The 13,340-nt window shown below is 51.5% G+C and overlaps 1 protein-coding gene across 1 annotated transcript in view; it reads left to right on the top strand.

Moving 5' to 3' along the window:
- Positions 1-13,340, top strand: part of LOC143973417 (uncharacterized) — an 803,347-nt gene that overhangs the window by 45,063 nt on the left and 744,944 nt on the right. The window contains exon 4 of the mRNA XM_077474404.1: positions 9,335-9,661. Within this exon, the coding sequence (XP_077330530.1) occupies positions 9,335-9,661 (327 nt within the window). The remainder of the gene's footprint in view (positions 1-9,334; positions 9,662-13,340) is intronic.

Below are 13,340 nucleotides of genomic sequence, written 5' to 3'. Positions count from 1 at the left end.
GGCGGGGCCTGTGGCCCCGGGGGGGGCCGTCAGGTCAGTTGCAGGAGCTGTTGGGGGGGCTGCAGGCCCTGGTTGGTAAGTTTGCTGGGGGCTCCGGGTCGCCTCAGGTGGCCCCCTGGCTGGGTACTGTGGGGGGGGCCGGGGGGGCGGAGGTCATTCCTGCGCGGGATGCACCGCCTGCCGCGGTGTCGGGGAGCACGGATGCGGGGGCTGTGGGCTCGGGGGTCCCCCCGGTGCCCGCGGACCCGGGGGCGCGGTCTGACCTGGTTAGGATCGCGGATGCTGCCCGGTGCGAAGTCTATGTTTGTTTCGAAGGCCCATTGGGGGCGCATTTGAAGCAGGAGGTGCGGGACAAGATCGGCAAGGGCGAGTATGTGGAGATTTTCTCCTTGCTCCCCCTCGAGAAATTTAATTTGGACAGGGTTAAGCCGGACAGTTCCAAGAAGGACGACGAGGAAAAACGTAGGTATCGGCTGATCCCGCGCACATTTGCAAATTGGCTTCAGGCGTTCGCTATATTGGCTAGCGTGATAGGGGAAAAGAACCCCGAGCATTGCTCGGCGTTATTTTGTTACCTGGACGCGATTGGGGAGGCTCACCGAGTGTATGGAGGGCTGGCTTGGCTGCGCTATGATGAGCAGTTTCGTCAGCGTAAGGCAGTGCGGGCTGACCTGCGGTGGGATCACAAGGACATAAGCCTCTGGATGAGGCTTATGTCTGCTCCGCGGGCCCCCACTCCGTTTCTTCAGGGGGGGGCCGGGAGTGCGTCTTCCTCGGGACTGCCGGCCGGAAAGAAGTGGGGGGTGTGCTGGCCCTTTAATGAAGGGGCTTGTAAATTCGGAGGCGCGTGCCGCTTCAAGCATGAGTGCTCCGGGTGCGGCGGCACCCACCCCCTGTCTCGCTGTTTCAAAAAAGGTCAGCGTGCCAGTGCCGCCGGTCACAAAAGGGATGACGCCGGTGAACCTGGGAAGGATGCTTCCTTTCCTAAATAGGTATCCGGATGGTGCGGCGGCGCGTGGGTTAATTCTGGGTTTTCGGGACGGTTTTAGGATTCCCTGTTCTTTGGGAGGGGTGCCGCCGTTGGCCAGGAATTTGCGATCGGCTTTAGATCACCCGGGGGTTGTGGATGACAAATTGGGTAAAGAGGTGGCGCTGGGCCGGATGGGTGGTCCTTTCGAAGTGCAGCCGTGGGGGGACCTGGTGGTCTCCCCGTTGGGTGTAGTTCCTAAGAAGGAGCCGGGGAAGTTTCGCTTGATTCATCACCTGTCTTTTCCGAAAGGGGGGTCGGTCAATGATTTCATTGACCCGGAGGCGTGTACGGTTTCCTACACTTCTTTTGACGCGGCGGTACGGTGGGTCAGGCGGTATGGTCGTGGGGCTCTCATGGCCAAGGCGGATGTGGAATCGGCGTTTCGCCTTCTGCCGGTCCACCCGGACAGCTTCCGGCTGTTGGGATGCCATTGGCGGGGCAAGTTTTATGTGGACTTGTGCCTGCCCATGGGTTGTTCCATTTCATGCGCCTATTTTGAAGCTTTTAGTTCATTTTTGGAATGGGTGGTGAGAGATGTTTCGGGCCTGGAGTCGGTCATCCACTATTTGGATGACTTTCTGTGCGTGGGCCCGCCTGCCTCCAATGTGTGTGCGATTCTTCTGTCCACGTTGCAGCACATTGCGGGCAGGTTCGGGGTGCCGTTGGCAGGGGATAAGACGGAAGGCCCGGTGACGGAATTGAGTTTTTTGGGAATCGTGATTGATTCTATGGCAATGGAGTGTCGCTTGCCAGAGAATAAATTACGGGATCTGCAGGCGGAGTTGGCAGGCATGCAGGGCCGGCCGAAGGTTCAGCTTCGGGCCCTGCAGTCCCTGTTGGGCAAGCTGAATTTCGCTTGCCGGATCATCCCTATGGGCCGTGTGTTCTGCCGACGGCTGTCGGGGGCCACTGCCGGGGTAACCGCCCCTACCCACTTTGTGCGTTTGCGAAGGGAACACCGGGAGGACCTGCGGGCTTGGCATGAATTTTTGGAGTCATATAATGGGCGGGCTATGTGGATGTCGGGGCCAGTGAGCAACTTCGATGTGGAGTTGGTTACTGACGCGGCTGGCTCAGCGGGTTATGGGGCATTTTTCCGGGGTCGGTGGAGTGCGGAACCTTGGCCACGCTCATGGGAGGTTGCGGGGTTGTTGGGCAATTTGGTTTTGCTAGAATTGTTCCCGATAGTGGTGGCATTGGAGCTGTGGGGGGCGGAGTTTCGTAATTTGAAGTTGCGCATCAATTGCGATAACATGGGGGTGGTCCAGGTCCTCAATCGGATGACTGCTTCCTCCCCCCCGGTCATCCGGCTGCTGCGACACCTGGTCTTTCGCTGTTTGCGGCTCAATGTTTACGTTTATGCTGTGCACATACCTGGGGTGGAGAATTCTTTGGCTGACTCGCTCTCTCGTTTTCAGTGGGACAAGTTCCGGCAGCTGGCGCCGGGAGCGGAGGAGTCGGGGGCGCCATGCCCCGGGTGGATGTGGGAACTTCCCTTGGAATCGCCGCAGGTTGGTTAAAAAGGTCGTTGAGTGAGGCTACATGGTCCGCTTATTCTAGAGTGTGGGCGGAATGGTGGGCGTTCCTGCGGGAGGTTGGAGTGGCTGGTCGGGGCTCCGACCGGCGCTGGGTGGTATTGTACTGGGTGGCCCGGAACATTGAGACGGGCCTGTCTCCCGCGTCTATTGAGCGGAAGCTGGCGGGGTTGGCCTTTTTGTTCAAACTGTGGGGGGAGCCGGACGGGACGAAGGATTTTTGGGTGAGGCAAACGTTAAAAGGGTACAGGAGGGATTGGAAGGGTAGGGATGCGCGCCGGCCGGTGTCATTTGACAATTTGGTGGCAATTTGTTCTCGGCTGGTGGACGTTTGCTCGTCTGCTTACGAGACCGTTCTGTTTACGGCAGCGTTTTCGTTGGCGTTTTATGGGGCTTTTAGGATTGGGGAGTTGGTGTGTCGCTCAAAACGGGTGGCTGGGGGTCTGTTGGATCAGGATGTGCAGGTGGTTGCGGATCGGGTGAGTATACGGTTGCGTAGGTCTAAGACTGATCAACGGGGCAGGGGAGTGGCGATTACGCTGCTCGCCCTGCCGGGCTCGGTAGTGTGCCCGGTGGCGGCGGTACGGGCTTTCCGGGCGGTACGGCCTGTGGGGGCGGGCCCCTTTTTGGTGCACGAGGGGGGTTCTTTTCTATCCCGTTTTCAATTTGTGTCGGTCTTTCGGCAATGCCTGAGGGCGGTGGGTTTGGATGAGCGGGACTACGCGTCCCACTCTTTTCGGATTGGGGCGGCCACGGAAGCGGCTCGATGTGGGCTGGAGGAGGCGGTGGTGCGCCGGATTGGTAGATGGGAGTCCCGGAGGTTCCGGTCCTATGTCCGGCCGCAGTTGCTACTGGGGTAAGGAGGGTGCGGCTGGGGGTTGTTTGCTGTGGGATGTATGGGGGGGAGGACTGTGCTGTAACATTCCTTTGGTTGTTGTGTTATTTCTCTTGTTTTCATTCCAGATGGAGGTTCTCAACGCCTCGTTTGGATCCTGGGGCATTCGTACGTCTGCTGGGGGGCCAGGAGAGGTGATTCTCTACCAGCAGGCAGGCAATTGGGTATCCCCAGGGAGGTAGCGAGGGTGATGTGGTTGGGTTTCCCGGGCATGAGGTGGGAGCGTGTCATGAGGGAGGTGGAGCGCTTCGCTTTGAGGGATAGGCCCCCGGATGTGCTGGTTGTTCATGCGGGGGGCAATGACCTGGGAGTTCGGAAAGTGAAGGACATTTTGGCGGATATCAAGGCTGATGTGTTGCGCATGCGAGTCCTGTTCCCGGGCACCATTTTGGTGTGGTCGGACATTGTGGCCAGAACGGTGTGGCGTGGGGCCAGGTCTTTAGCCAGCCTCGAGAAAACTAGGATTAGGGTTAATAAGGTTGTTGGGCGGTTTGTAGTGCAGAACGGGGGCATTGTGGTAAGACACAGGGAATTGGAGGTGAATGTAGGGCTTTATCTTAGGCGGGATGGCGTTCATCTATCGGATGTGGGGATTGACCTCTGGTCCTTTGGCTTACAGGAGGGCATACAGAAAGCTCTTCGGGTGTGGGGCGGCCCTCAAGGTTGAGGGGGTCACCCTTTCGGGCTGTGGCGGTGTGTTTTCTGGTGGTTTCTGACGGTAGACAGGTACTCAGAAGGGATCTGAGGGTGTGGGGGGCTCATCTAACGATCGGCCCCTCTGGGTATTCCTGAACGTTGGAGGGAATACGGTTATGTTCACTGGCGGAAGTTGTCTCCGACCGGTCACAGGTGGAGGCCTTTGGGAAGTTGGTCAGGTGTACCGCAGTGATTGGGTATTGGTTTAAGTGTGGTCACCGTCAGAGATCACCAGAATGGGCAGTTAATGTTAATTAAAATGTGGTTTAATGTTAATAAAGTTATTTATATTTATATTTATATATTTATATATATTTATATATTTATATATTTTCATATTTACAAGTTATGGGAGTAATTTTGAGTTATGTTTAATAAAGGCTGTTGTGGCCAGTTTACTCCAACCTATGGTGTGGTCTCGTTTCTAATAGATAAGGAATAGTATAAGGGGAACATTCAGACTACACTAGTCAAGAGAAGCACGGATTAAGAATGCAATGATATAAGGAGTGCTGGACATGACAGTGTGGATGAGGGACACAGAGGGTTAAGCTTTATGGGTGGAGTTCAGGAAAAGGTTTGCAGGAAACAAGTTCAGTGTAGGGGAGGGGTCACATAAAAGGGAGAGGTGTGGCTGTAAGGAATCATTCGGAGCCCAGTGTGACACAGAGGAGGCAGTTTTTCCCACCCTCCCGCCCTATTGTTATGTGTTTGTTTTGTGGTGTTTTGTTGCTGGTCTTTTTCTTCTTTTTCAGGTTTCATCGGTTGTCACGGCAGCTGAAAGTTTTTCGTGTTGGCGGTGTGTTTTCTGGTGGTTTCTGACGGTAGACAGGTACTCAGAAGGGATCTGAGGGTGTGGGGGGCTCATCTAACGATCGGCCCCTCTGGGTATTCCTGAACGTTGGAGGGAATACGGTTATGTTCACTGGCGGAAGTTGTCTCCGACCGGTCACAGGTGGAGGCCTTTGGGAAGTTGGTCAGGTGTACCGCAGTGATTGGGTATTGGTTTAAGTGTGGTCACCGTCAGAGATCACCAGAATGGGCAGTTAATGTTAATTAAAATGTGGTTTAATGTTAATAAAGTTATTTATATTTATATTTATATATTTATATATATTTATATATTTATATATTTTCATATTTACAAGTTATGGGAGTAATTTTGAGTTATGTTTAATAAAGGCTGTTGTGGCCAGTTTACTCCAACCTATGGTGTGGTCTCGTTTCTAATAGATAAGGAATAGTATAAGGGGAACATTCAGACTACACTAGTCATGTCCAGTCACTGATTGTGGGCACTGTGGTATAGGATCTGAAGAACACAAGCAATTGGGGTAGCTTCAAGTGTACACTGTGCAGGGGGCACAATACACCAACAAGAAAAGAAGACGCTGTCCCTGCCTATCCTTCTCTCTATGAATGATGCAGCACACTACACAAGACCATCGTGCAGGTGGCCTTATATAGTGCGGGGCGTGTACTTAACCCCCTGAGCTATAATTGGTCACAGGCATCCTGCCTCTGGCCAATTATGGCTCTCCTCGCTACTGGCGCTGTGATTGGCCAATGGTCAGCCAGCAATGCACTGTGATATCGTAGTGCATTGTGGGCCATGAGCATTACACGAATATGGTGCAAACTGCCCACAAAGTTCTGGCTTCTCCGAACAGCCGGTGTTCAACTCGAACACTCAACTCATCCCTAGTCTTCATCAAGAGCCCCACAAGTCCCCACAAGTCTATAGCACGGCTCTTGTAATGTGGATTCCCTACAATTGTACAACAAACTTGTGAAGTCCGGCAAGTCTGGCAATAGCTTGTCAAGTCATCTTCAAACTTGCAGCTGATTGGCTATCTGGGCCCCTTCCTACACCTTGTGATAGGGGGCGCCCCTCTTTCTTATCTCAGAAGGTTGTTGGGTTTCCATTTTCTGATGTGACTGTTGTGTCTTCTCTTCTTATGATAATGATAATTGTATGAGAGCAGGGGCGTAACTAGAAATCACAGGGCCCCATAGCAAAATGTTGTATGGGCCCCCCCCACCCAGGGGCGGATCCAGATTCTAGTCTCGGGAGGGGCACTGATAGAAAATACTTTTATGGGGGGGCAATTTATTGGGGCAATGGCTGATGTTGGCGCTTCAATTATCACGGCACCATTTGTGTTATGGTGTCAGGATGATTGAAACACATTATTTCTATTATTACATTGTTATAGAAAATTAAATAGTTCAACTCACCATAATGCAGAATCAGTGGGAGCCTCGAGTGTGTCACCTGCCACCAGATGCAGATTGTCACTTGTCACAAGTTGCGGATTGTCCACCTGCCACCCATTGCGGATTGTCCACTTGTCACGTCACCTGTCACCCATTGTGCATTGTCCACTTGCCACGTGACCTGCCACACATTGCAAATCGTCCACTTTCCACGTCACCTGTCACACATTGGGGATTGTCCACTTGCCACGCCACCTGCCACACATTGCGAATTGTCCACTTGCCACGTGACCTGCCACCCATTGTGGATTGTCCACTTGCCACATCACCTGCCACTTATTTCAGATTGTCCACTTGCCACAAGTTGCAGATTGTCACTTGCCACACATTACAAATTGTCCACTTGCCATGTCACCTGCCACTCATTGTGGATTGTCCACTTGCCACGTCACCTGCCATACATTGTGGATTGTTCATTTGCCACGTCACCTGCCACCCATTGCGGATTGTCCATTTGCCACATCACCTGCCACCCATTGCAGATTGTCCATTTGCCACGTCACCTGCCACCCATTGCGGTTTGTCCATTTGCCACGTTACCTGCCACCCACTGCGGATTGTCCATTTGCCACGTCACCTGCCACCCATTGCGGTTTGTCCACTTGCCACATGACCTGCCACACATTGCGGATTGTTCACTTGCCACATCACCTGCCACACATTGCGGATTGTTCCCTTGCCACGTCACCTGCCACCTATTGCGGATTGTCCATTTACCACGTTACCTGCCACAAGTTTCAGATTGTCCACTTGCCACGTCACCTGCCACACATTGCGGATTGTCCACTTGCCACGTCACCTGCCACACATTGTGGATTGTCCATTTGCCACGTCACCTGCCACCCATTGCGGATTGTCCATTTGCCACGTCACCTGACACCCATTGCGGTTTGTCCATTTGCCACGTTACCTGCCACCCACTGCGGATTGTCCATTTGCCACGTCACCTGCCACCCATTGCGGTTTGTCCACTTGCCACATGACCTGCCACACATTGCGGATTGTTCACTTGCCACATCACCTGCCACACATTGCGGATTGTTCCCTTGCCACGTCACCTGCCACCTATTGCGGATTGTCCATTTACCACGTTACCTGCCACAAGTTTCAGATTGTCCACTTGCCACGTCACCTGCCACACATTGCGGATTGTCCACTTGCCACGTCACCTGCCACACATTGTGGATTGTCCATTTGCCACGTCACCTGCCACCCATTGCGGATTGTCCATTTGCCACGTCACCTGACACCCATTGCGGTTTGTCCATTTGCCACGTTACCTGCCACCCACTGCGGATTGTCCATTTGCCACGTCACCTGCCACCCATTGCGGTTTGTCCACTTGCCGCGTGACCTGCCACACATTGCGGATTGTTCACTTGCCACGTCACCTGCCACCCATTTCGGATTGTCCATTTGCCACGTCACCTGCCACAAGTTTCAGATTGTCCCCTTGCCACGTCACCTGCTACACATTGCAGATTGTCCACTTGGCACGTCACCTGCCACACATTGCGGATTGTCCACTTGCCATGTCACCTGCCATCCATTGCGGATTGTCCATTTGCCATGTCACCTGTCACACATTGCGGATTGTCCATTTGCCATGTCACCTGTCACACATTGGGGATTGTCACTTTCCTGCTAAGGTCACTCTGTTTGCCAGTCTGAGTTAGGCAGCAGAGAGATGATGTAATCTCTCTGCTGCCTGCACAGTGAGTGAGAGCGGAGCTGGCAGTTTGCAGGGCGGGCGCCGGGCGGTGAGAGATGATGTCATCTCTCTGCCCCGCCACCCGCTGATTGGCCACCCACTAAGCCTCCCCGCAGCTTCCCCAACAACCCCCGCCGCCGCCGAGTCACCTGGCTGTGTCCGCTCGTACAGTCAGTGTGACTGTACGAGCACCGAGCGGACAGGGAGCTCTGCGGCTCACCTGCCGCCCGCTCACCGGGCCCTCCTCAGCTGGGGGCCCCGTAGCAACCGCACGGGTTGCTATGGTGGTAGTTCCGCCACTGTATGAGAGGTCAGGACCCCACATATAGGATACAGGATTGTCTGCATGCCAGTTTGAAATTCAAGCCATCCAAGGGCAGACTGATTGTACTGAAGTTGGTCCATCGGATGACTTCAGAACAACCAGCCCGTCGTGTTCTTTTTTTGTACAATCACTGCCGGTGTCTATAGCCTCCAGCACTGATCATTGTATTCTGATGGCGGGGAAACCTTCCACTCTCAGAACACAATGACTCCACAAGAGGGATTCTTCCCATCAACACTGACTGTGCTGATGGGGAATCAAGCGATTTTCTTTCCTTCAATCTGTGGAAGAAGAACCGAAAATTGAAAATGTATGTCTAGCCTTAGACCAAATAATACAAAATATCCAGAGAAGACATTTATTGTCCTCCACATGTCCATTGTCCTTGTCCATGTATGGATGGACGCCCACCATCATCTACTGGAAGGTCAGGGATTATCTTACCTGACTGCATTATATATGTAATACATTCTCTATTTATCATCTCTTCATAAAGTCCATCCAGTTCCACCAATAAAAGAGAAGAAATCCTCCAATCCCATCTACACAATCCTATACCTACAGAGGATCCAGAGGAAGGCCAAATAAAGGACGCTCCAATTTACTCTAGCAGGGGAAATGGGGGGAGGAATGATTGTCTATTCATTGATGATTTATTGGTAGAATAATGGAGAGTATAGGGGTGTCAGAGGAGATTCCTCAATGATCTGAGATGGGAAGAAAACAGAGGAATCCCAGGAAGACCCGGAGGACTCTGATAGATGGAATCTGAATATTTCTGGGATCCTCATAGAGGGATATATGTTATATGAGGGGGAGGGGAGTACACTGTGACCTGACTGGGATCTGTATTCTGTCTGTGCAGGAAAAGTCCAGGAAATATTCACCCGGCCGGGATCTGACCTTCTCATCCCCATCACACGTCATCTCACCCTCAACCATCCAGATACAGGGAGATGTGACCGGATTACCTGGTACTATGAGGAATCTCCTGGAGTCTGGAAGAGAATAGCTCAACACTGGTATTGTGATCCGTCTGATTTCAGATATTTCCCCAATACAAGGATATCAGAGAATGGAAGTCTGATCATATCCAATGTGACTCCGGAGAATGACGGGATATACCGTGTGTATATATACAACTCTACAGGACACCTTATACAGAGAGATGATTACTTCATCCATGTAGAAGGTAAGTCCACCCAACCCCCACCCCCAGTCCTAGCAGTGTCCTCCCCGCTCCGTGTCTTTATATACACCCTCCATGTAGAAGGTAAGTCCACCCAACCCCCACCCCCAGTCCTAGCAGTGTCCTCCCCGCTCCGTGTCTTTATATACACCGTCCATGTAGAAGGTAAGTCCATCCAACCCCCACCCCCAGTCCTAGCAGTGTCCTCCCCGCTCCGTGTCTTTATATACACCGTCCATGTAGAAGGTAAGTCCACCCAACCCCCACCCCCAGTCCTAGCAGTGTCCTCCCCGCTCCGTGTCTTTATATACACCGTCCATGTAGAAGGTAAGTCCATCCAACCCCCACCCCCAGTCCTAGCAGTGTCCTCCCCGCTCCGTGTCTTTATATACACCGTCCATGTAGAAGGTAAGTCCACCCAACCCCCACCCCCAGTCCTAGCAGTGTCCTCCCCGCTCCGTGTCTTTATATACACCGTCCATGTAGAAGGTAAGTCCATCCAACCCCCACCCCCAGTCCTAGCAGTGTCCTCCCCTCTCCGTGTCTTTATATACACCGTCCATGTAGAAGGTAAGTCCATCCAACCCCCACCCCCAGTCCTAGCAGTGTCCTCCCCGCTCCGTGTCTTTATATACACCATCCATGTAGAAGGGAAGTTCAGTTTATTGGGATGGAGCTGATTCTTCAACAGGGTGGAGCTTCTGCCAACAGCAGCCAATCGGTTTTCACATCTCAGGAAAAAAGGACTTGAGAATTCTGATTGGTCGCTGTGGGCAGCCCCTCCCCCGTGCTCATTTTCCTCTCTCACTATGAGGACTCCATGATCTGGATGGTGGGAATTCTGCTGATGGGTGACAATGGTGGATCTCAAGCTGGAAACACAGACGGGTGTGAAGATCTCATCCTTCACCTGAGCGGGGAAATCTTCACCCCTCCCCCCTGCACAGATGTTGGGGGATTCCCAGCATGGGGGGGATTTACATCTCCGGAGACTCTTCATCCCAGAAGACTCCACCAAGAACCACTGGGCGGAGGTCTCCTTTAGAGGGAACTCCTCACATCCTGTTTTGTATCATCCACTTTGTATTACAATGTACAGAATATCTCTCACACAGCAGTAGCCATGTACAATGTTCTTAGAGCCGATCATCCAGATGAGATTGTACAGTGCTGTGTATGGGGGTCACATGACTGAAGACAATGGGTGTCATGTTAGTGGGGGATTTAGTGTTGGGGGAGGGGTGCACACAGACACAATCTATCTCCTCCAGTCTCCAGGAAGATGTCTGCACACCTGATTATAGGTAAGGATGGGGGAGGGGCATGCTGTGTATATATTGGACCTGATCAATGGAAATGATTGTCTCTCTCAGTTCCAGTATCAGTTCCGCTTCTCCATGTCTCATAGTTACATAGTTAGTCAGGTTGAAAAAAGACACAAGTCCATCCAGTTCAACCAAAAAAAAAATCTATAATAAATATCATACCAGACAATATATCCAATTCTATACCCACGGTTGATCCAGAGGAAGGCAAAAAACCCCAGCAGAGCCATGATCCAATTTGCTAAAGCAGGGGAAAAAATTCCTTCCTGATCCCCCGAGAGGCAATCAGATTTTCCCTGGATCACCTTTACCTATAAATGTACCCAGTTATATTCTGTACACTTAGGAAATAATCCAGGCCTTTCTTAAAGCAATCCACTGAGCCGGCCAGATCCACCTCTGCTGGGAGTCTATTCCACATTTTCACAGCTCTTACTGTGAAGAAACCTTTCCATATTTGGAGATGAAATCTCTTTTCCTCTAGATGTAAAGAGCGCCCCCTTGTCCTCAATGTTGACTGTAAAGTGAATAACTCAACACCAAGTTCACTATATGGAGCCCTTATATATTTGTACATGTTGATCAAATCCTCCCTTAATCTCCTCTTATCAAGAGAATAAATTCAGTTCCTCTAATCTTTCCTCATAGCTGAGCTCCTCCATGCCTCTTATCAGTTTGGTTGCCCTTCTCTGCACTTTCTCCAGTTCCCCGATATCCTTTTTGAGAACTGGAGCCCAAAACTGAACGGCATATTCCAGGTGAGTTCTTACTAATGATTTGAACAGGGGCAAAATGATATCTCTCTCTCTGGAGTCCATACCTCTCTTAATACTGGAAAGGACTTTGCTCGCTTTGGAAACCGCAGCTTGGCATTGCATGCTATTATTGAGCTTATGATCTACCAAAACCCCCAGATCCTTCTCCACTATGGATCCCCCCAGATCCTTCTACACCATGGATCCCCCCAGATCCTTCTCCACTATGGATCCCCCCAGATCCTTCTCCACTATGGATCCCCCCAGATCCTTCTCCACTATGGATCCCCCCAGATCCTTCTCCACTATGGATCCCCCCAGATCCTTCTCCACTATGGATCCCCCCAGATCCTTCTCCACTATGGATCCCCCCAGATCCTTCTCCACTATGGACTCCCCCAGATCCTTCTCCCCTATGGATCCACCAGTTGTACTCCCCCTAGCATGTATGATGCATATTCGTAGCCCCCAAGTGCATAACTTTACATTTCTCAACATTAAACCTCATCTGCCACATAGTCGCCCAATTAGACAGAACATTGAGGTCGGCTTGTAAATTGGAGACATCCTGTAAGGACGTTATTCCACTGCATAGCTCGGTGTCATCTGCAAAGACGGAAATGTTACTTTTGATCCCAGACCCAATATCATTTATAAAGATATTAAAAAGTAAGAGTCCCAGCACTGAACATTGGGGTACACCACTGATAACCTCAGACCATTCAGAGTAAGAATCATTAACCACGACTCTCTGAATTCTGTCTTTTAGCCAGTTTTCTATCCATTTACAATCTGATATTTCCAAACCTGTAGACTTTACCTTACACATGAGCCGTGTGTGCGGATCTGTATCCAACGCTTTTGCAAAATCCAAGTATACCACGTCCACTGCCACCCCTCTGTCCAAGTATACCACGTCCACCGCCACCCCTCTGTCCAAGTATACCACGTCCACCCCCACCCCTCTGTCCAAGTATACCACATCCACCGCCACCCCTCTGTCCAAGTATACCACATCCACCACCATCCCTCTGTCCAAGTATACCACATCCACTGCCACCCCTCTGTCCAAGTATACCACATCCACCGCCACCGCTCTGTCCAAGTATACCACATCCACCGCCACCCCTCTGTCCAAGTATACCACATCCACCACCATCCCTCTGTCCAAGTATACTACGTCCACCGCCACCCCTCTGTCCAAGTATACCACATCCACAGCCCCCCCTCTGTCCAAGTATACCACATCCACCACCACCCCTCTGTCCAAGTACACCACGTCCACAGCCACCCCTCTGTCCAAGTATACTACGTCCACCGCCACCCCTCTGTCCAAGTATACCACATCCACAGCCCCCCCTCTGTCCAAGTATACCACATCCACAGCCCCCCCTCTATCCAAGTATACCACATCCACCACCACCCCTCTGTCCAAGTATACCACGTCCACCGCCACCCCTCTGTTCAAAGTTTTTTTTTTTTTTTTTTTTTTTTTTTTTAAGGTTTCAAAAATTTTATTGAACCAAAAACTGCAGGTACAGCACAGATAACATAAAAAAAATCAAGGTAAATAATGCCATATCAAAGCCAATACACTTAACA

The sequence above is a fragment of the Lithobates pipiens genome, unplaced genomic scaffold (assembly GCF_037356315.1).
Source record: "Lithobates pipiens isolate NorthernLeopardFrog02 unplaced genomic scaffold, aLitPip1_a1.2 Scaffold_81, whole genome shotgun sequence".
Lineage (NCBI taxonomy): Eukaryota > Metazoa > Chordata > Amphibia > Anura > Ranidae > Lithobates > Lithobates pipiens.
Note: the sequence above shows the minus strand (reverse complement) of the source record. Positions and strands in the feature narration are given on the sequence as shown.